Source organism: Coturnix japonica, chromosome 2 (genome assembly GCF_001577835.2).
Source record: "Coturnix japonica isolate 7356 chromosome 2, Coturnix japonica 2.1, whole genome shotgun sequence".
In the NCBI taxonomy this organism is placed as follows: Eukaryota; Metazoa; Chordata; class Aves; order Galliformes; family Phasianidae; genus Coturnix; species Coturnix japonica.
In genome coordinates, this window is record NC_029517.1 from 14,177,824 (window position 1) to 14,202,703 (window position 24,880).

General features: G+C 39.9%; 1 protein-coding gene across 2 annotated transcripts in view; it reads left to right on the top strand.

Moving 5' to 3' along the window:
• ARMC4 (armadillo repeat containing 4) overlaps positions 1-13,814 on the top strand; it is a 70,458-nt gene extending 56,644 nt beyond the window's left edge. For both annotated transcript variants that reach the window (XM_015853222.2, XM_032443056.1), the window contains one exon: positions 13,347-13,814. In XM_015853222.2, coding sequence (XP_015708708.1) covers positions 13,347-13,460 — 114 coding nt within the window. In that variant the 3' untranslated portion in view covers positions 13,461-13,814. The remainder of the gene's footprint in view (positions 1-13,346) is intronic.
• Positions 13,815-24,880: the final 11,066 nt, after the last annotated feature.

Here is a 24,880-nt window from a genome sequence, read left to right on the forward strand (position 1 = left end):
GCTCTTAGATGTCAAAGAAGAGGGCACTAGATGGCAAAATTGCTGTTGGCTGTTGGCTGTTGGCTACAGGAATTACACCCAGTTCCTTCACCCATAAACGTACAAGATTTTCCACAAGCTACATACGATCCTGGCATTTGTTGTCTTGTTTCAGAAGGATTAATAATAACTGACAATGTTACAGCACTGCAACTTCTACTGTGTTGGCAACCTCTGGTGTGGACATTTTTCTTACAGTTTCAGCTCCAAGAAATAGAAACCTGTAAGCCTCTACCTTCATAATAGGTAGAATTCACCATTCATAAAGTAGGGGTACTTACATGTAAAACATTTCGCTTTTGCACCATTGCCAAAGGTAATGAAGTTTGACTTCAGTGTAGATCAAGCCTCAGACTTTCAATGATTTTTCAAAATTTCATACTACTAAAGTTTATGATATGTAGCAAGTGTTCTGTTAAAATCTGGCTTATCCCAGATAGGAAAAAACAGCAGCCCGAGGGAGATCAGCTTATCTTTGCCCAAATCCTATGCTTCAGAAGACCTCTAATTCAGTAACGTTTGGATAACAAACCTAGAGGCTGGCATAAAACTCCTCTTGGCACAATTTAAGCATCTTTCAGTCTTATAAAAAGAAGCTTGTCCCACTAAGCTGTAGGTTTGTTGGAGCTGTTTAACAGTAGCTGTGCCCTGCAGCTCTTTTAGTGATAAATGAGCTGCTTCAAATAAGTGCAATTGCAGCCAACTGTGCAGAAGGAATCATTAAAAAAAATTTAAATAGACATTTTTTGAAGCTTAAAAATGCACAAACAAAGTATGTTAAACCAAAATATATGGTGCTTCTTTTAATGGAAAAGATTGCTACTGGCTAAGTCTGCCAGCATCAATAGGTGTGCCAAAAAGCCAAGGAATCTGGCAGAGTCCATAGATAGCTGTTCCATCTTTCATCTATATTTCTTTTCTGTATTTATCTTGCTTTAGAAAATGCAGAGAATGTCTTTTCCTTCCGACTTGGCACTATTTCTAAACCGCAGAAATACACAGAACAGCTTCTTGCAATTGTGTAGCTCCCTGTGCTAACCCTCATCCCTGTGTCTGCGTGAAATATTTGTTTCCAATTTGGTAATAATAAGAAAAAAAATATTTTATTTTACATGGAGCAGTAGCTATATTGTCTGACATTAGAATTAGTTTTGTTAATTGAGAGATATTTGGCTTAATGCTCAAGGGCAGAATGCCAGGTAATTATTTTTGGCATTCATCTGATCAAAACTAGTTTCCTTGTCTGTAAGGAGCTATTCAAAGAAGATGAACATGAGAAATAATAAGGGCTATATATATATATATATATGTATAGACATATTGTAATCCATATGTGTAAATAGAGACTGAACTGTCATTCAGGAGTCCTTAACTTAGCAAATTTTACTTTTCATGTTGTCATCTATGAAAACTCTTTTTTCTTCTTCTTCCTGGTGGATCAATCACTCAGTTGGAGTTGGCCCCAAGCCCTAGTCATTGTATTCTCTTTCATGTTGCCATTTCAAAGAGCACTCTGCAGTATCTTTTAATAACCCGGCACATCTTGCTGCTGTCACTTTCAGGGTAAAGATGCTAAGGAAAAGTCCTTTTGCAATGTGTAGATGGGCCCTTGTGTTAATGCTCCTGATTAGTGTTCCATACTTTGGCACAAAGTCTAAAGACTTGACCAGGCTGCTAGGGCACATGAGGTTGATGAGAATTGCGCTGCTGACTTAAGAGAGGGATAGATCAGTTTACAAATCACAGTTGCAGTAGTGATTATATAAAAATAAACCAAAGGCTAAAATATATCTTCTGCTGGACTATGAAAGTCCATGCATTTTCATTTTATAAGAAATTTCTTTTTATTGAATTTCACATTTATCTGCAAGAATCATAACTGACTGCATTTACCAGCTACTAATTAGTGCAACCAATTGCAACTGTTTATGTTAATTTTTAATCTCTGGAAGTTCTGAAGAGAAAGAAATGAATGTTGAAATAAGAGCATATTGGTCAGTATTGTTAGTCCATTACAAAAGGAGTCTGGTAAACTGCAAAATGTGTAGGAAACAAGAAAGATAAATCATAAGTGAATTTAGGTCATATCCAGTATGCTCACTGCATTTGTGTTGACAATAAAGACGAAAATAAGAAACTGTACATGATAAAGAATTGAGAAAGCAGGCATGCATAAAGGTGCTTCCATGATGCCATACAGACATTACAGTTCCAATACTTGACTAAGGGTAAGATATATAATTTTGGTTTCTGTACCAAAAGATAAAAAAATCTCCAACCATGATTTAGAATACCTAAATTCAGAATTGCCCTGGAGAGTTCACCACTTTTTGCCTATCACCTATATTGAGCCCAGATATGTGTGAAGAATCTGGGTAAATTTGATATTTTTACTTCTATATATTTATCCATAAAACCTGCATGAATCCAAAAGTCATTAGATTGGCTTACCTCCTTTACAGAAATCCAAAGAGAGAATTTCTGGACTCCAGAGCTATTGTGGGCTAATGGAGTGCGTATATATCTCAGAATCTGCCATAATTTTGTCCTGGATTTCCTAAGCATTCACTGTGTAAATGATATTTTATTAGTCTTTTGCTTCCTGGAGTGTTTCATCTTCTCATCGGTAGCTATTCATGAGCAACAATCCTCTTCTTATTTTAAGTATTGGGTTTACCCCCCTTGTGTTTTAGGAGTCTGTTCAAGAAAGCTCTTCACCAAAAACTCATAAAGGAATAAAATTGCTGTGTTACAGGGAGGAAAAAGTCCTAGAAAGGATGAATAATTGGCTGGAGGTTAGAAATTGAGTTCTAGGAATTAGGAATTAAAATCAGATTTTGCAGCCAAGGGCTCTTGCCATTCAGTATGTCATAAATGGTAATGAAAAGCATCACGAACATTGACAAAGTTGGCTTACAGTATCGAATCCTTCACTGTAGTAGAGATGACAACAGATTGCAACCTGCAGTTCACAGTACTGTGGGTGTCAGACCTCATGTGCAAAGAAATTTCAGCTCGGTGCAAAGTTAAAACCTTTCATGAAAGCATTGGATTTACTGCACCAGACCCTGTGACACACGTGCAGCACAAGCATAGGGACAGTCAGTAACAATTTGTTAGAGCTGTAAATATGTTCTGATATTTGGACAAGGCAATTAAGTCCCCATTTAAAAAATAAATAAAGGGACAAGAAAAATTCTGTGTAACATAGAAGTAGGAACTCTTTGAAGCTCTGACTTCAGATCTTGGATTTGCTTCCGATTCTTCAGGCTGTTTCTGTTAATCTCTCTGCTCTTTCTCTCATTGTCCCAGAATTCCCATTGAATTTGCAGTAAACCTTAGGAATTTTTATCTTTAAATTTCTGCAGACTTCCTAGGGAGTGAGGAGAGAAACGGATAATTTGTTTAATTCTCAAACATTGCTGATGAATTTGAGAGAAATATATTTCTAGAAACCATTTTTAAGCAAGTGCCAGAGCTCTTCGTAAAGATGGAATAGGTGTTAATCTCCTTAATTTCAGCATGATGCAAGCATGAGATGGAGTATTTTCCTGAAAAAGTAACATCTTTGAGTTGGGAGCTGAAAAGTGAAAAAGTAAACATTACTCATACAGGTGCAGTACTTTGCTTTACACCAACTTACCCATACTGTAATAATTAGGCTGCGTTGTTCTCCACATATCCTCACCCAAGAGTGCCTAACATGCTGTTAATGTCCTTGTGCTAGCATAAGCACCACTAGATCATACTGTGTTCATAAAGCAGTGTTCAACTCATTCCTAACTTCCAGCTTTTTTATATACCATACATTTACTTTTGCATCTTTTGTCCTTTACATGTCATAAAAGTAATGATAAAAAAGACATACAAAAAAAGTGCAGTATATACTGAGTCCTGTAAATGCCAAAATCAATTTAAAGATGGAAAATGTATTCTAGCAATTCATCTCTCTCTGTAATCCAAAGCAAAATCTTACAAAGTTGAAAACCAAGTAGACAAGTTTTTTTTAAATCTACAGATATGAATTAATATGTGGACTATATACAGACCTTTGTTTGTGAATCAACTTAGTTCATTTCTCTCTTTCTTCATTCATTACTTCATGTTTGTTTGAGTAAAGCTGAACCATGTTCATACCATCCATACACTGATTTATGCTATGCTGGTTTTCTTTTTTGTTTCCTGTGTTTAATGTAGTTGCACTCCACTAATTCTCCTTAGTGACTGTGACCCGACATAGAAGAAGTTAATGCAGGAAGACAAACATCCAAATAATCAGTTTGAATGGGCTTCTCATATTTAGACCTAAAAGAAATTATTGCCTTTCTAGACTGGAAGATTTTCTAACCCTGTCCAAAGGGATAGTTACGTTATCTATGCGTTTATTCTTATTTCATGTTAAATATTATTTGTTTTTGGAAGTTACCTTCAGCTAGAAGGGACTTCTAAATGTGAAAAATTAAATCATAATTAAATTATCATTATTATTATTACTAAATTCTCTTTTTTCAATTTTTCAATTTTTTCAAAGTCATTTATCATTTTTGACTATATATAGTATTATATTTTTTTTGTATTAGTTTCATAAAATGTTCTAGTTGAATGTTCTCTAGTTTAAAAACAGACTATAAATTGAACAATGCCAGTCATCTTCAAGTTTATGTAAATATATGCACTGTTGCCACCCACACATCTTAAAACATGAGGATATGGTTCTTCTGGTACACCACGAAAAAAAAGTGACTCAAATCTTTATTTGAAATAAATGCTGTTTTACATGTCTGCAGCATGACTGTCCTGCTTTTATCCCCAGAACACAATATGTAAGGTTTTCTAGTAGAAGCACCCCACTGGTTTTGATCGTTATGGTCATACTAAGGCAGAGAGACATATGCTTAGACCATTGGACCTGAGTCTATTCTGACTTTATAGATCAAAATCAGTACTTGGAATTGAATACAGAAGAGAGTTTGAAGTTGGTCCATGCATACCATATTTTAAAAATAGTAGTACTGTCAGGTTTTGCATCTTGTCCTCAGAATAAGATGCAACTTAAGAAAACATTGAAACATTTGTCAGTAGTCTGGAAGCTGTGGTTTCTCTTTACTGTTGTTTGGTACTGACTTCAAAAATAGAGCACTTATAGTGCACTACAGGAATACTGGGTAAACAAAAGAACAACATGTAAGATGTTTTCAGGGCACTGATGGGAAGTCAGGGAGAATCTGTCAGTGTATGAGGGGTCCTGGACAGCTCAAGTCTCCTCTTTTTTCTGACTTGCTCCTTGGCAACTGACCTCCCTTAGCTTCTAAATAGCCCTCATGTGACTGACAAATTGACAGACAGAGACAGTATTCTTATTAAAACTGAATTAGCAGTTCTTTCTCAAACTTCCTACATTCCCTTCACAGAAATATTAAGGAAGGAAGGGAAGGTAGAAGTTCTGCTCCTGTAAGATGAAAAAAAGAAAGCAAAATATGAAAAGAGCAGGAATGAAACAGCAGATGAGTACTGAAAGTGAGCAGGGAGTAAAAAGAAAGATTGATCAGGACACTGTGAAATCAAGAAATAGTCTCCAATGTGTTACAGAGCCAGACTTCATTATGAAAAGAAAGAAACGTCCGTGAGCCTGCTTGTGTCCATTACATGTCATTAAGTAAGCAGGCTCCTGTTTTAATACAGTGAATTTCCAGTGAATTGAAAAAAAGCTTTTTTTCTAAATGCAACAGTATGATGTTATGAAAAAGTTCTTTATTCTCTCTGTGCCACCAAGGGCCTTTTATGTGTTAATCTTCTCTTGAAAACGACACGAAACAAGGTTAAAATGAAGTGGTTCAAATAAAAACATGCTGTAAGACCTTGGGCTTCATCACTTCTGGATTATCAGATCTGCCTATTGCTTTTTGTGGGATGAATTTCATATCCTGTAAGACCTTCTGTACATTGGAATGTTCATGATGATTGAATTCTTTCTTAATATTGCACCAAACTTCCCACAGCTGAATGTGGACTCAAACTACCTGCCTTTAAGGGCTCTGATAGGTTGCATATAATCATACCTTTTAAACAATGATTTAAAGTTGCTTTTATTACTAGTTTTATTTGGCTTTATTACCTTTCTATCACATGTTTATATTCACTTACATCTGAAATTGCGGGAAATATTCCTCTGAAGTTCTATGCCTAACAACTTGTGATGGAAAAGCCTTTCAATTTAGTGTATTTTAAAGTGGCCTGCAATCTTACCAAGTTTTAAAACTATTCTACATTTTACCATTTAGCATTTTGTTACCATTCTCCTTGTCATATATTCAGGATCTGTTGCTTTTTTATTATATCTTTGCACAGAAATGGGACACCCTTCCTAAAATAATTATATTACTGTGAAAAATAGACAGTTAATACAGATGATGTGTTGAATGAGCTGTAGAATATTTTGTTCATATTTTGTACATATACATAGACTTGGAAGTATGTACATATACTTAAATTGCATACTGTATTATAATTTCCTTTAGGCACCTATATTGTATGTATTTTGCCAACAAGTGAAGCAATGCCACCTTTAAAATACTTGGATAGTATGGGAGCTATATTTTATTTTGTATTTTGTTAGTGTTTGCCTAAGAAGATTTCTCTTCAAGAGCGAGGAAGGCACAGTTCAGACATGGCAAAGAAAGAGAGCCATTGCCCAAGATACTTTTTGGTTTTGCTGTAACTAAGCAAAAGAAATGTGTAAGAAGAATAATTAGCAAAGTGCGCTGCAAATTGCAGACAAGTTTTTCTCACCTGGTTCTGCACCTGTATGCAGAAAGGGTACAGTTTTTCTCCTGCACTCTTGTTACTGTTTTTGTTTGTGTATTTGTTTGTTTGCTTCTGAAGGAGTAAGGTAAAGATGAGACAAAGGAGACAGTTCCTGCCCAAGCTGCTGACTGTCACCACTTTTGGGTGTGCCTTGGCCCCAGCTGCATCCTTTAGGCCTTCTCATCCCTCTGTAGTGCCTGACTGACTCTCAAAGGCTGTTATCTTTTTTCCATGGCTGCTAGAATGAAGATGTGTTTCAAGGAAGAGAGGAGAGGAAAGATAGGAATGAGAGAATGAAGTAAAAGATACTAGGTGGGGATCTTCCTAGGATTTCACCATGCCCAACAAGGAGCTTAAATTCCTGCATCTTCACATTCAGTGTGAGCAAGCTGGGCTACACCAGGTGCTGCACTGACTTTAGTTCCAGAGAAGGGAGGGATTCCATGAGAGGCAGTCAATAAACTGCATGACTGTCCTGCCCATTTTTTGTATTTACTGGGACTTGTAGTACTGAGTTTTCCACCTCTGCTAGCTCAGCATTTCCTCACCCAATGACTTTACATCAGAAATTTATTGTCTTTGTGTTGCATGAGAAAAACAGAATCAGGAGAAAACACTGCAGAACTTGCATAAGTATCTTCTTAGGGGACTATTGTAGATGGTATTGCAGATGGTACATCCTTTCTGCTGAAAGAGAAAGTCAGACAAGGGTTCTGAATTTCAATTTAGAAGCAGCAGCTTAGTTCAGCATTAATTATGCTTTGATTGAGGAGTATGCTTTATTATTTATAATTTAATTTCATGAGAAATATTTTCATAGGAATACGTGTAATGTAATACTCAAACTAGGTGCTTTAATATTTTCCAGTGTGTGCTATGGTGTTGAAAGTTAGCAAACTGCTGGCTGGATCCAGACTGATACTTTCTTGGATAAGCTTCTACCATATGCTTTTATTTAAAGTATTTTTTTCACTTAGGTTAGGTTTATAAAAAGCATGTGAAAAATGTCTTTTTTGGAAAAGAAGTGTTACTCAATTAGAAAATCACAGTGCTGGAAAATTAGTATTTAGGAAATGCTGCAAATAAAATAATTCAGATACTAAATCTGAATTTAAAAAAGAAATGGCAAGTCCTATCACCAACTGGAAACACGACGTCAGCCTACAAGATGTCATCACCAGCAGAGCAGATAGAAGCAGCAGTATTGTTGAGTGTCTTTATTTCCAGGAATTTTAAGCTAGATGTGAACTGTGACTGGCTTCCCAGTATAGATATGAATCTTGTTGAAGGAGCTGGTCTATATTTCCTTCTAAAAATTAAAAACGCTTGAAAAATTGGCATTAAAAATTATTTTGGTAGCTATTCCTCCTTCATTTTTTGCTTTCATTTTCACAGGACTCAAGTATTTCTTAGGCTGATCTATGTCTGTTTTGCATGAGCAAAGGAGCCTCTGCCCATTAGTACTGTTCCACACTTTCCACTGTTTTGGAAAACTTATTGAAGCATCAAGTGACTAACCCCCTTTTAAAGAATACATGCAAACTGTATTCTTTCTGAAAATACTGCTTCTTCTGTTTCCTGCTTCCCACCTGTGAGTCTGAAAGTTGCAACGATTGAGACTAAAGGAAAGTAGGAAAGGGAGTACTTAAGAATTATTGTACCCAGTGCATGGAGCATCTGAACCATACAGGATTTTGTTTATTGGTTTACTGGGGGAATCCTTGTCTTCATTTTTTTTTTCTTTTAAATCCCTTTACACTGTGCTTTTGTAAAAGTGAAAAATCTAGTAAGACATCTTGACAGAAAAGAATTACTAACTTTTATTACCCATTTTGGAAGGACACATTTACAAGTTCTTTTACTGACACTTGTTTCATTTTGTTTGAAAAAAGAAGTTTTCAATTTGTTATTTTGTGATTCCGGAGATAATGTTCTAAGGAAGCTTTGCTTTCAGAGACTATTAGGCAGCATCATTCATGATACAGTAACATGCAAGCCAGTATTCTGCCTTGCCCCCTTATGTCTGACTATTGCCTTGAAGAACAACTGTCATGACTTTGGTGTACCAAAGAACATGGTTGCCAGAGAGGGAGGTGGTTTCCATGTAGTCCAGGGCAAGGCTGGAGCAGGTCAATGGAACGTTATGAAATTCAGCGAGGATAAATACAACATCCTGCAACTGAGAAGAACTTGCACTTGCACTTGCCCTGGCAGTGATACTGGCTAGGAACTGAGTGGATATGGAACAGTTCTATAGAAAAGGGCATGAGGATTTCAGTAGGCAGTGGGCTGAACATTGGCCAGCAGTGTCTCCTGAAAGCAAAGACAGTACTGGGCTGCAATAGCAGGAATGTGGTCAGTATGTTGAAGGAAGCGATTTTTCTTCTCCATCGTACTCGTTAAACCACACCTAGAATACTGCAGCCAGCCCTCCAATACAGGAAAGACATGGCTAAACCAGAGCTAGTGGGACCAGCAGAGTGCCATGAGGATCAAAACTGGTGCACCTGTCCTGTGAGGAAAAACTTGGGGAAGTTGGTTTTTCAGCACAGAGAAGACAAGGGTTCTGGTGAACTTAACATCAGCCTTCCAGTACCTACAAGGAGGTCCGTCATCAAACATGTAGCAAGGCTTTTCCTAGTGATATATGGCTTTTGGGTGAGAGTCAACAGGCATAAACTGAAACAAGAGAGGCTGAATATAGGGAAAATCTTTTCCCTGTGAAGACAGACAAACACTGGAACAGGTTGCTCAAAGAGATCGTGCAGTCTCTGTCCTCAAAGGTTTTCAAGATCAGGCTGGAAAAATCTCAGAGCAACCTGGTCTAATCTGATGGCTGACCCTGCTTTGTGCTTTAACTGGCCCAGAGACCTTTTGAGATCCTTTCCATTCTGGGTTAGTCTGACTTTGCTGCCCTGAGTGGCCACACCATTCGGTGCTATTTTAAAGCTAGGATAGTAATAGCAAATCTTCTTAATTGTTCTGAATATTTAAATGATTTGGCCGTGCGTAACTCTTGCTTTTGGAACCCATAAATGCTACATATGCTCTGTACGTTCTCCAAACAGCTTGTATTTGTGCTTATTTGCTGGTATGACGTGCTAACTGTGCAAAAAATTTTGGACACTTGCCTTAGAATATAGATACCTGCCAACTGAAAATGAAGTCTGCATAGTACTGCAAATGCTTTCTCTGTCTATGGAAAGTGCCTCTTATGTGCCAGAAAGAAGCATTTATACCACATGCTTTTTTTACTGCTTCTCACATCTGTTAACATTTACAAGTGTCAGAAAACAATACCTGAACAGTAAAGGGAAGGGATACACAAAGTTCAAGGGCATTGCCTCAAGAAGGACATGTAATACTGTGTTGGTGTATTAGAATTAAAAAGAAAAAAGCTTTCTTGGACTTGTCAAATGTATGCAATATCTGGATATGGTCTGCCTATACATTCTATGAATACATTTCCACTGCCAAATTGGATGACCCAAATCGCCAGTAACTTGAAATGAATACACAAGTTTAAGAAGAGGCAGCAGGAAGTGAGGGAATTTTAGCTATGTTGGTATATGTGAAAATGATAACATTTTGCTTCATTTAAAACAGCATTTATATCAAAATCTTTGAAGTTAGATTCCTAAATCTGTGAGAAATACCCGCTCACATTTAAATATTTTGCATTTTCAATAATCTTCCCTCCACTTCTTATTATAACAGGGAATAAGTTGACAGACAAATGTTTCTGTATATCCTCTATCCCTAGCGGCTGCTACTGTATTAGACTGTTTCCAGGAATATTTCTTTGAAGTCATGTTCTGAAAATCCTGAACGAGGATTTTGTATAACGTGGCAGTTCTTATGGATGTTACCACTGGCAAGTGATTTAGAAGAACAACAAATCAGAGAGCAATTGATCCTTTCAGCACCAAAGTCAGAAGGAAAAAAAAAAAAACCAAAAAAAAACATTTTTTAATGTTTTTGTAAAATTTACTGTTATATTGTTGTATACCACTAATTCTTTAGGCATCTGAAGAGATACTTCAGGTCTGTGTCCTGTAAAGTGTTGTTCTTTGATATTCTCCAAAAAGCAGCTGCAATTAAGACTGGAGATCACCCCTTTGAACCCTGCCTCTACCACTGCCATTGCTGAATACTGAGCTCACCATAATAAGAAACAAAAAAGTATTTATTTGCCTAAGTTTTCTGATCCCAGAAGTAAGCAATGAGTAAAGATGACAGCAGTAACCTGGTATCGAGGACTACCTAACATGGAGTCATAACAGAGGCAGAGGTTTATTTTTGTTGGGATTTTTTTATTATTATTATTGTTTGCTATATTACTACTAAAATTGTGTTTCTGAAATATTGATTTCATGGCAAGCTTCTGTTCTCATGAATTGATAAAAAATCTCACACTGAATTTATTATGAAAGTTTGAGTTACACACTCACTACAATTCAGAAAGCTTTGCATTAGGCCTGTGAAGATGCAGTGAATAATCACATAAGGCATATAGCTTCCTTGCTCCCAAATTTGAAACTTATGGTGTTACCAAAACCACCGTATGAACGGTATGTGCATACATATTTTTGGTTTTGAGTCAGGGATGTGAAGGATCTATACCAGTTTTTGTCTGTAAGTTATACAAGAAGGGTGTGAGGCACCCAAAGAAATACTTAAGGTTAATGAGAAACCAGCTAGCAGAAATTTGAAGGAAGAAAGATCTTAATTTTAGCAATATTTCTCTTAAAAAAAATGCTAGGTTCCTGGTAAGACTTGTGTTCTGGCCCTTGTGCTTTGTTGAGCAGCTTGAGCACTGCACAGACACACTGCTAGGCCATTCTGCCAGCTGAAGGCAGTGGTGGAGCTTCACTGAATCCACTGTCCAATGATCCTGGCTTGGATTTTTTCCTGCGAATAAAGCACAGGAGTATAAAGCTTTCCTGTTTCATTTTCTAGTTGTGCCATTTCCCCTGTGCTATATCCAATCAGAAGTGTTCACACTTTTAAGAATTCTTATCTAGCTACTTGGACATAGATAGTTGGTTACATAAGTGGAAATAATAGTAAGAAGAACTACTAGAAAATAGCATGATTGATGCTTGATTTACATAATAGTCTTTTCGACATGATATGAGCATGTTGCTGGCACTCTTACAAGTTACATATAAGGGTCAAAGGGTGAAAGGTGACTGGCAAGATGCTTGTTTGGTACAATTGGCTAACACAAATACTTCCTCAAGTATGAAATGCTTTGATCTCTATAAGCAAATGCCATATGTGTGCAGCTGTGGCCCATGCCTCGCGATTGCTGGAAGGTTAGAAAAAGGTAGCGTATGAATTTGATGTCTGCATTCAATTTATGCTTTTATATTTAGCAGTTCATAATTTTATGTAATATTTTAGCTGTGTGAAAAATATGCACCGGAGTTGAGTGATAACAGATTTCTTTGTGGTTTGATTCAACATTGTTTGGGTGAACACAGAATCCTGAGTATTGCAGACTGAGAATATAGGTTTTAATTAGAGCTGTCTGAGCTTCTAAAATACCTGGACGCACACTATGCTTGGCACTATGCTTTTCAGAAATCTGAGGATTGTGAGGTGTCGATTTAACCTAGCAAAGAATCTGCTTTTTCTGCTGTTTTCTTGCATATATTGTATTACAGTTGCATCACAGACTTGCAAACTCTAAGAAAAAGAGATCCCAAGGTATAATTAATGATTTTCTGATACGTAGAAGTGTTTTATCATCAAGGTCTGTGTTATGTCATGCTGGTGTGGAACAGCTCCTTACTCCAAGGGAATGAAATTGAATGACTTCCAGAGTGAAGGATCTGCTCCACATGACTAAAGAGCTGAATGGACCCCAAAAGTCCGGTGCCTCTGTTGAGCCTTTGTTTGTATTTTTCCATGCAAATCTGTAATAATGGTACGTCCAGGTCTGTATCCGTCAATCAGTTTCACACGAGTGGTTTCTATGACAGTAAAGAAACCTCCTGCAATCAGCAGGACACTAGGGTCCTTCACATGGATCCAGCTTTATGATGAAGCCAAAAAAGAAAAGCACAGTCTTGTTTATTAGAAGTCTGGAGCATATACAAATACATTAGTACGCCTCCAGGGGAAACAGTGATTTTGGTTTGCATATACACAATTTCTACTTATAAGAAAAAATCCAATTCCAGTAGACAGGCGTGAAAAAATAAATAGAAAATCAGACAAGAAAATATCAAATTACAGGTACAAATATTATGAAAACTAAAGTGTTGTGCTCCATACGTATGCTAATGCATGTAGATCTACAAAACCACACATAAATGTGTAGATATATGTACCTAAATAGTACAATGTTTTTGTTAATATAATATTCAATATTTTATTTCAGTGTACGTGAGTGAATGCATAGAGTTGTTCAAAATATTATTTGCTTTTATTTTTTTTTTAAATAGTAGTGTACTTATTTCTGTTTCTTACACTATTTTTACTGTTATTTTCACTAGCTCCTACTGGCTATGGTAGGCTCTACAGATCAAACTCTGCAGGAGGCAGCAGCTGGTTGCATAGCAAACATTCGCAGATTGGCTCTAGCAACAGAAAAAGCAAAGTATGGCTGATGCAGTAACAGCTTTTACCAACACCCTTGAGTTGCAATCCAACGACATTTGAATATGTGATTACTTCTAGCATTGATGTTTCATAGCAGAGCTCATTTAAATGAGAATAGTTTAATTTAAAAAAATACATCTGTGGAAAATGGTGTTTGTTTTTGCATTGATGATTTGTCACGCCTAAAGGTCAGAAGACACTCACAGCTATTTTTCTGGATCTTTTAGCATTACATCTTATAAAAGAATGCCAGTTATGTCTAAGAGATGCTTTCTACAATAAAAAGCTTGTCTTTGAAATGAATTGTAGTTAAAAAGTGGTTTTGCTTACCTGTGACACTGCAATAAATACATTCTCCATCATTGTGTGTGTGGTTGTGAGGCAATTGATGAATGTCTTGAACAATTCCCTTTGTGCTAAATTAGTCTAATCATTCTGTCATTATGGTTTTGCCTGTTTGATCACTTGCAACTCACAGGAGAGGATAAAATACAGATACATCAGTCTCACATCTGGTGTTACATAAGGACTGCAAACAGCTGTAGCTATGGACATCACTCAAAATTTCCTGTTTCCAACAAAATCAAACAAAATAGAGCTTAATTTTACAAGTAGCTGGTGAAATGTGTTTTAATTAATTTATGTCTTTAAAAAAAAATATTAAAATTTACCAGCTGTATGTAACAAGTAGCGCATTACATATATTTACACATTATCTGATTGTTTTTCCATTTTTAAAATGAGTACAATGTTGTACTGATGTAGTTACTTTTTTGCATACAATTATGTTCACAGAGTTCAGTTCAATAATCACATAAGCATTTCTTGTTACTACAGGTAAGAGAACCACTTTATATGCTACACCCAACAAATAACACAAAGACATTTCCTTGAGAGCAGTAATGTCTTAATTATAAGCACAGTCATCTGACAGATCTGAAAGAAAAGAAAATACACCTCAAACCAGATGTTTAAATAACTGGAGTTTGTCAAGTACCCACTTCTGAATGATTTTCTGCTTCACTTAATAATTAACCATTTTCTTGTTTGGAAGCAGTTTATAATTCAGTTATTACTCCTCTATCCATCATGGCTACTAAAGACAACTTATTTTACTGTTGGCAGAAACTTCTAATGAAGACAAAATGTAAATCCAGCTTTTCATTTGTGTTTCCTTTAAAAGCTCATTTAAAATTTCTTCTTAGAAGACTGATAGAGTCCTGAGAAAGGAGGACTGAGTCATGCCCTCTGGTAAGTAATAGAGTATCTTAAACTTAGGGCAGGTGCTGGCAGTGTGCAGATAAAAATATGAATCCAATTAGTATTTTCTGATAAGTGCACGATCATGGGCTTGTCACCAATTCTATTAACAACTAAGCAAATATTAGTCTATGTATTTTCCAGCTCAGCCCTATAGACCAGATACATCCGTGTCATCATTCTGATGACACTGCTGTAGGAATATCGTATGCTTCGTTGCTGTGCCAAAAAATACTTACGAGTATACAATTGCCAGATTCATTTGGAAGAGGACAGACTTGATTTTTTTTAATTATTATTTATTAATTTATTTTTCTGTAAGAGTAGCTGTATAGACAGTTTTTCCCTGTCTTGCTTATGAAAAATACACAGACTGATGGATGATTTTTCTTTCTGTTGTGGGTAAAAATACTCCCTGACAATAATTGTCCTTAACATGACCTTTTAAGGCACTCTTGACTGTTCAACACAGATTTCATATGGAATAAGTTCTAAAGTATACTTAATTTTATGATACAGGCGTCAGGGCAATAAATGGCAGGTTCCTGACAATTAAATGGCCTCAGCTTGACACTCACACTCAGGCTGGTAGCCCATACGCCTCTGAGTAGTTAATCTGAAGTCTTTTATTTTAAGGTCTCAGACAGTTCATCCCAGACTTAAGCCAAATCATTCTTGTGCTATTTTCTTTTCCTCTACCATGCCCACACTTTTTATGTTCTGTACAAGAAGTAGTTTTGAAATTGATCTCTACACAGTCCAAGGATCAGTATTAAAAAGTACATCTTTCTTGGCCAAAGCTGCTAAATTCCGCATAATTAGTATAAAGAGCTTTAGCTGTTGGAAAATGAATAAATGAACCCGGTTCCTGGCTCCCCTAAAGGCCGCAGTACAGCATGTACATTGGAAAAGCTTCCACTTTCTCAGCAGAGCAGTGCTGAGTTCCACAACACTGCAGCCTCCTGAAAAGCCTGCTCACAAAGCAGGGTGCTGGCAGCTCACAAAGCAGGGTGCCAGGCCCACATACATCCCTTCCTGGCAGCCCACGGCCCATTCAGGACTTGCAGGCCCGCAGCCCACTCAGACCTGGCAGCGGCCCCGCCATTCGCAGTGCTGAGAGCCGGGCACTGGCTGGCTCGCTCCTCACTGAGCCTGGCAAGGAGTGCATCCATCCCTCTCTCAGTTCTTACCCACATAACCCCACAGACTCCAAGGAAATATGCTGATGTGGAGCACTCGAGTTATTATTTTCAGTGCAATCTGATGTACAAAACCAATCCTCTGTCCCCTTCCTTTGCTGTGCATTGGTCCTCCCTTCCTGATCTCTTTCTGTATTTTCAAGTTTTTTTACCACCCACTGTTTATTTACACTGGTTTTACCATCAGCAGAGAGTACTCATCACTGTTCACAGTTCTGGGAGCTCCTCCATCAGTGCAGATCTCTGTGCTGCAGCTCACAGTGGTATAACAGGCCTGCTCTTCCCCAGCTGCTCCTGTAAGCAGCTCACTTTCATCAGAATGTCAAAAGTTCCTCATTTTCATCCAAATGTCAGAAAATCTAGAGGCCAAGTAAGAAAGGTTGTCAGCAGAAAGTGCTGTTTCAAGTATGGAAATACTAGAGTTGGTGAGAAAAAAAAGCAAGAGAAGAAATCTTTCACCTTGATGTAATTACTTCTGGAACCTGAAGGGCCCACCAAATCTTTCAGTCTGTGCATCTGTCAGCAGCGAGATAGCTTTTCTTTTACCACTCTGTGAGTTCATGATTTATTGCTTGGTGACAGATAACCATTATCAATAATTTAATTGCCCCAGGATGTTCAAACTGCACATTTAAATCAGGGATTTATGTTCATTTCCTTTTAATGTTCATGCTAATGGCAAGTGCATGTGTTCTGACACACCACACTGTCTCTAAGTTGCTGGGGAAAAATAAACTTCACGGCCTGGGTGCGCTGGATCTGTGATGTATTAGGGGCTGTTATTTTGCTCCGTCACCAAAATTTTTCTTTGGCGAATGAATGAGCAAGAGATTCATGGGGCTGTCGTAATCACTTTGTGAAACTGTGATATCTCTGTTAGTCCATGTCACCTAAAATGAGTCAAATGAGCTGTTGACACCGGGGTCAGATGGGAACTGTCCCAGGTGGTTAAGCAAGATAACAAGTTAAAGAATTTCATCTCATAATAAATTATATGATTGTTCCTTGAACGATTCTATGAAACTACCTTTGTCTTACACACGACAGCAGGATGACTACAATGGAAACATATGATATGTTTCTTTAGCAATGGTATTCAAGTTTTCATGCAGGCAGTTTGCAGAGCTTGCTTCCAGAGGCAGAAGCTAACTGCTCCCCAACTGTAAATTGTGTTTTGCCTCTTCTTTAGCCACTTAAACTTTGCACACACTGCTTAAGATTCAGAACAAGAGAAGGAAGCATGGTTAACCATGGCTAGATTCAGACAGCCTCACCTGTGCTTCAGTGGCCTGATGCAAGACAGAACGAAAGTTTCTGCAGCTGCGGCTACGGTAGGGAGATGTTACATTACACAGCTTCTGAAGGAAAAAATCTTACCAATTATTGTTTCATTCAGTGCTTCACATTTTGCTGCTTCGGGTACTGAAGCAAGTCAAGAATCAATCACTTTCAGGAATCTTTTTCCTGAGCGCAGTTTGACTTTGTGCTGTGTGCTTTCTGTCCAATTGCCTGGCTTTCACTTCAGTAGTAGCCACTGCTTGCTGCAAAGGATCTCCTTGGACAGCATTGCCTCAGCTTGTGTTTATTCTCTCAACTTTTTGTGTGCTATCTGCCAGGCACCTTTCAGTTGGCAAGGTCTGCTCCCTTTCCCAGTTGTCATTGGCAAGTTGTGTGTTTTATCCCAGTCTACAGGCAGCACAGCGCCCATAGTTGTCTGACCTTTCTATTATGACAAATGTAATCAATTTTACTTTTTTACAAAGGTTTTCTTCCTGAAACATTCATAAACCCATAAAGGTAGCTTTAGCTTTGTCTACCAAATTATGTAATGTGGCCTAACCCTACCACATTTGCAGCTCTCAAGCAAGACAAAACCATCTTTGGTAATTGTGTGTGTTTTCATCCAACATTTGAGAATCATGACGTGATGATAAGATAGCAGTTGGCCAGTCAAAAACTTTGCATGTTGTCACTTTGAGTGTATGTTGGACAAGGGCCAGAAGAATGACATTATCTTAATGCTGAACCACGAAACATTAGGTCATAAAACATTAATTTCCACAAAACTCCCCATTGCAGTAAGACCCTGAGTGCCTTAAGTATTCCCTCTTCTTTGCTAGGTGGAAATCTGCCTAGACGCTTTTGGGAGGCAAAGATGTTCATTAAAATCACAGTGGTAATTTCTGTCTGGCCATGCTGAGACAACTTCAGCTTCTCTGAGGAGTGTGGCAGCTGCAGGAGAGCAGCGCAGAGCACCTATGATCTGCCGGGCACATCTGGCAGCGGGGATTCGCTTCTGTGGCCAAGCTGTGAGCTGCACGTTCTAATACCCAGGTTAAATAACGAGGGATTTGTGTACTGCTTCTGAAAAAAATAAAAGGAGGCTTTAATAAAAACGGCAATTAAAAAGTTACAGATGCTGATAAAATTAAAAACATGTGATACAGAATTGAAATGAAAAATGCCAATTGATTCGGTAGCAGTTCAAATTTTTGAATAACTTGTCTTGAACAAGCAAATAGTTTTAAGTCTTTGGCTATGTGTCTTCTTTGTGAAAAAATGTGAACTCAGATCATGTTGCTGGTTCCCTCTACCACAGACTGGTAAAGGCTGTGCTATAAAATTAGTGCAGTAAACCGCTCATCTTTCCAGTTGCTGCATTCTCCTCCACTCTGCAGCCTTTTGGGGCCTCCTTGGCTCTTCAGCAAAAAGCACCAAGTGCATTTCTGTTGCTCTAATGAAAAAATAACAGCAGCGTCTGGGAAGCCATAGAATGATGCAATAGCCATGCTGCTCTGCTTCCTTTAATGTGATGAAGCTTGCATATTTGCCTGGCCCCAGTGTTTTGCTCCTGCCAGTATTGTACTGTAAAGAGACTTGGCAGAACACGTTCAAAGTCTATTCGTGGTTTTTCACTCAGCATTAAACCTTCCAGTGACGGAAGGGTGGGGGAACCCATATTGGGACAAACAGACACTCCAAAAAAATGTTAAAAGGAGCCCAGTGGTGGATGGTCAGAGGTTAGTAAGCCTTGGTTGTGGAACTGAGGTTGACTGGGGCCATGTTTAGACCCACTGAGGGATGTCTCCTTGTATTAAATAGGCATAAAATGCTTTGGGGGCAACCCAGAAAGGAAGCCAGCTTCTGATGTACTCATAGAAGAGGCACGTGCTGCTTCACTCTGACTAAAAGCACCTCATCCTTCATAACTGTGTTTAATAGTGATTGATGCACCAGTGCAGGGCACCTTCTAAGCTCTTTGCCCAGTATTTGGAAAATTCATTTCCCTGTAGATGCTTGTCTTGCTCTGCAGACCTACATTACACTCATGGCTGATGTTCTTTTCTAATTAGACCATTTGGAAAGCAGAATATGTAGCCCTTACCTCACCATGAGCTTAGGCAGGGAAATATTTACCACAGAGCTGGAGAAGCTCTTTGAGAGAAATATTCAGTGTGCACTTGCAGCTGAGGGGCAGAGTACGTTCAGAAGCAGAAGTTACGATCAGATTGATGCCTCCTTCCAGCCCATTCCACAACTGTCTGTGGTGGGGTGTCATGTAAAGGAAAAATATTTGGAAAAGCGGACATCTGTGGGCCAGCCTTGGTATGCTTCCCAGAATGTAATGACTAGGTGAATGTTTTTCAGCGTAGCAACTCAGGAGTGGAGGTGGCTGCCAAGCACTGGATCTGATGTGGGACAAAGAGGTGCAAAACAAAGGAGAGGGATTTCTCTGAAGAGGCTGAGGCCTAATTCTTTCCAAACTCAGCATAAAGAAAAAGAACCCACAAAGCATAACTTTCTTCTCATTGCATACCTTTGAGGCTCTACCATCCTGTGGACATGCCCACACTCAACAGTCTTAGGTCTGTACAAGTACCAGCATAGATTCTTAATTGCCAGCATGTCTAAATCAACACTGTTACTGAGAGCTGTGTTATGATTTTAGTTCCACTGGCAATTACTGATATCTAATGACCACTTAATCCAGTCTGAACTTTGTAGGAATGTGTAATAGAAACCACTTTAACTTTTGCTAGAAGGGAATGTGAATCATATGTTTCCTCTCCTACATATGACTGTCACATCCACACTAACCATCCTGAAGAATTAGAGCACATTTCAGCTTTAAAATTGGAATATCCTGTACTCCACCATGAGCATCCATGCTCTGGGAGATGGAGAGTGCAGGCTTAAATGCCAAAGCAGCACCCTCAGATTTTCTGCACAGCCCAGGGAATCCTCATCAAAGAAAGTTGATGTGAGAGAGGAGCCCTGTGGCCTGGGAACGGCTATTTTATATCATGGACAGCCAGGGCAGGGCAAAATGCAGCTGTGATACTGGGACCTCAGAAGGTACTGACCAAAATGCTCAACTCCAGCAGCTCTTTGCTAGCTACAGCAAAGGGAGGGCTGAGATCAAGCACGGAGCTTCTCTACCATGTTTCCCAGGGCTGCAGGCCCTAAGCTTGGTGAATATGAGCAAGTCCATGTAGGAGAAATGTCCATAAATATTCAAAAATATGGAAAGCAACATGGGGGGACTGAAAGGTCCCTGCACTGGAGATCCATGAGCATCCAGCAGCATGGTGCACCTGGGCCCGTGGCTTGTACCATGTGCCTGGCAGAGTGCACTGGGTGCACAGAGGCACGTGTTTGCACAGTAGATCTAAGTGGCAGTTTAGAAAGACTGACCCGGCCAAAGAAAACCGTGGAACACCCCACAGCATGAAACAATAAAGCTGTCTAAGAATTTAATCCAACAAGAAAGTTAGCAACTGTCAGAAGTCCATGAGATTTACATTTCTAAAATGAAGCAGTCCAACAAAGTAAGAAAATTGTGTTGATATTATCAACTAGTGGCAGTTTTGCAAACTACTAAAAATGTGGAAGAAATGCAATTACAAAAGGTGGCTGCCACCTGCAGGCACTCATTCAAGGTTTTAATTAATAATGTTTGTGGAAAAACACATGAAGTCTTGGCCTTGGCTCTCACTTTGCCTGAGCAGGTAACATTTCTCATTGGCCAACTGTGATCTTAAACAACTGCTCCCCAGATGATGGTGTGAGACAGAAGGGGCTGCAGGAAAGGTCCTGGTGGCTGAGGGTGTGATAAGAGTCAACCTGCTGCAAGCAGGCAAAGGTTCCTTGGGCAGCTGCAGGTGGTAAATCCAGAGATGGATGCTTCATACACTACTCTCATGCTGCTCTCCTTTTCCTAACAGCTTGAAAGTCCGTGGTGATATCAGTCATCCTCTTCACTCTCCTATGAGAAGGGAGCTCCAAGAATGCTTACAGAAACCTTTCTTGCAGTGTGGATTGTAACATGACCTGTAAGTCAGTGCCCACCTGCTGCCCTAGCACTCACTGAATGCCAAAGGGAAACACTCAGAAAGGGACCCCATCAGTCTATCCTGACCCCTCTGCATTATTATTTCCCACCCATGCCAAGAAGCTGAACCATGGGGAAAGCAAAAGAAGACTTGCAAAATGAAAACGTGCTGGGCTCCAGGGGCTGCCTTGCCTCCAGCTCAGAACAGCTCCTTCTGTCTCAGACCAATAAGTAGGTCAGTCTCCCGAAGCCTTCTCAGATGGTTTCTACCCTGCAGATCTCAAAAGAAGTGGTATGAGACAGATTTTACAAAAGGCTCGATATCTCCCTAAGCAGTCCCAGACTGCGCTAGATTAGCAATGCAAACAAATGAAGGCTTCCTGGAACTAGCTGAAGACTTGGCAAACCCACGTGTTTGTGACTGCTACCTTCAGTGGAGACGACTGACATGACTGTGTCCATTCCAAGGAGCTGAACCTTTCTGTACAGCCACCTGGTTACAGGGTGGAGGAGTCTATCCAAGGGAGGGCAGAAGCACAGTAACTGCTTGAAGCAAATCCATGAGTAAGAACCCTAAAAAGCTGTATTTTCTTCATTTTTATTATTATTTTTTTATTTTTTATTTTACTTTATTTGATGCACAGAGGCAGATCAAGGCTCTTGAAAGGCAGTCAACAAATATCCTGCTTCTGTGGGCAAAAGAGGTCACGTGAGCACCTGAAGAAGAATCATGAATCTCACAGAGAGGACCTTCTTCCCATCCTTTTCAGCTACACATCTCCACTTAACTCCCAACAGAGAATGGAAAGCATATCCAGAACAGAATCCCCTCAGACCACTCAATTTGAAATGGTATAATCTACCTGGTCTTGGGTGGTTTCAGTGGTTTTAACCCAGATATTGTCTGTAGAACAGTGAACAGCAAAATCCATAACTAGGCATTGGCTTTGTCTGTTCCTAAGTACCCTCTTGATCTGAGATCCAGAATTCATAATGGTTGGGCTGGATTCACAAAGTGTGGGCTAGATTTTGTCAGCATCCTGGTCAACTGTGGCTGCCAGACCCACCTGGAGAAAGGTACCAGTACCTCAGCTGTCCTCAGGGAGATTCTCAGCATAAAAGCATAGGTCTTCTCTCTGTACTTAACCATGGCCTGACTCATTTCACCTGGGCCCTAACAGGCTGAGAGCTTTCCTAAGAAGGGCGGTGTGTAAGCCAACCTCCTGGTGACACCTGCTGGTCCTGGGCTAGCAGCCAACATTCAGATCCGTTGAGATCTGGGCTCTCAGTGCTGCCTGGATAAGTCCATGGTGCTGTACACTTTCCCTCTCATTGAAGAACCTGGTTTATAGGAAGTTATGAGAGAGGCAGCGGGAAAAGCATCACCCCTGCTACCACTGTCTGAAATGCTGCTCACTACTCCCTGCATTTTTTTCTTTACAGAACTGGTGAGGAGAAAACAGGCAAACGCAGCCTTAAAACATGCCAGGTTATACGTTGTTTTAACCTGATGGAGAAGGCAGAGTCCGGGAAGGTTAGATGCCCTGCTGTGCCACACCAAGATGCCTGAAGCACCATTCCAAAGATGCTTCGAGCACCTCTCCCTTCCAGAAGGATAGGATCCCATCAGTATCATCAGGACTGGTACATACAGGGAACCTCTCCTGGCTGGAGTTTCAGCCCAAGGACATGCCCAGCCCAGTGGGGCTGCTTGCCTTGGGTGTGGATTACCCAGAGGAGCACACACATGGACACGGACGTGATGTCAGACTAGATATTAGGGAAGTGGTTGGGCACTGGAATAGGCTGCCTAGGGTGGTGGTAGAGTCACCATTCCTGGAGGTGTTAAAAAAAACATGTAGATGTGGTGCTAAGGGACACAGGGCAGTGTACAGCATTGGTGGCAGCAGGACGGTTGGACCAGGTGATCTCAGAGGTCTTTTCCAACCATAATGATTCTGCAACTGTGCGGACACGTGGCGCAGCAGCAGCAGACTGTGACCCCGCTCTCCGCTCGCTCTCACGGCCGCTGTTTACCCTGGCAGCACAGCAGTAACTCTACACCCTTTTGCTACTTTGTGGAAACTCCGCGAGGTGACTGGCACCTGAATTTGTTGACAGCTTTGAAGGAAACAATTTAATAGGCAAAGCTGAGGCTGATTCTGTCCTTACACCACAAGGCATGATCCCGTGAATCATCACCGGGCACTCGGGGCAGCTCCTGTCCCAGCCCAGCAAACACTCACTGCACTGCACGTGTACATCACACAGAGGAGAAATGGCAAAGCCAAAGGGGCGGCTGGTGGGAGAGCCAACATTTATGCACACGATCAAATGCACAATTTAGGTCAGAGCGCTTTGTCATTTTCTTGGAGTGTGTTTTTAAAAAAAAAAAAAAAAAAACGGGGAAAGAAAGAAAAAGGATGAAAACCCACAAATCACATTTAACCCAGCAGAATGATTTATTAAGAGAAAACACTGACGGATTTTTGAAGTACTGAAAGGGCTGAAACAGTCTGAATAGAATAAAAATTGACACAATTTTTGACCACAATGCTGGAGGAACTTGAACTATTCTAATAAGAGTTTGCTTTAATGTTCATGCATGTCTTCACATCCTGCTTTTGGCAATGGCCAGGAAAGAACTACCGAAATACTGTGAGAAAAGCTGTTCTCATGTTATTTCTGGCCCCGCTGTAATGCGTGAAATCAGGACATCTCATGAGGGAGACTGATAGTCAAGATTTTCAGTCTATTCTTCAGACAAAAAAAAACAACAAAAAAGAAAGCCTGAACATATCTCTAAACTTCTGGTTTTAGTCATGGCGAGATCTCAAAGCGACAACAAAAGTATTCCTGAGGTTGCAAGTCAAATAGTGCCGCTACAGAGGAAAAGATAGCAGTTACAGGCAAATAACCAACAAAGGCAATGCTCACTTGATGCGCTCGGATGGACAGCAGCCCCTCCACCATGTCCCTAATGCCATTGAGGGATTCCCTATGATGATTCACAGGTGGGAGGGGGCAGGAATTGAGCCACAGGTGCTCAAAGTCACCAGTGGGTGCCCTGAAACCGCCCCATGGATGTGTGGGACTGCAAAAGGGCTGGAGAGCCCTTTCTGATAAACACCTCCAGGATCCAGAGGAACGCGGGGCTCAGTGAACTACATGGCTCCTGCTGCCCCTGCCAGCTCTGAATAAATGCGCTGTGTGCGGAGCCAAAGGCTTGCAGAATTATTTCCTGAAAACTACTTTAGAACCAAAAGGAATTAATGAAGATGTGCCAGCTATTTCCTCCGCTGGCGTGCACGCCTCGGCCTCGCCAATAATAAATACGAACGCTTTGTACGGGAGCTGCAGTGCTGCACCGCGCAGTTTGCGCCCTGCAGGACCCATCCCTGTGAACAAACAGGAAAACATGGTGCGTGAGCTCAGTGCCCCTCGGTGGGCATCAGCTGTGGAGGCTGCCAGCATGACCAACACCGAGCTGCTGCTGAACTGCTGGTTTTGGCCCTGTTGGAAATGGCGTTTGTGTGTTTTAAAACTCTTCACAGAGCTTTAAATTCATTCCCACTAAAAGAAAAGAATACAGCTATCAGCACTGGCTAAGCAGATTAATAGGATCTGCCTGGCTTTT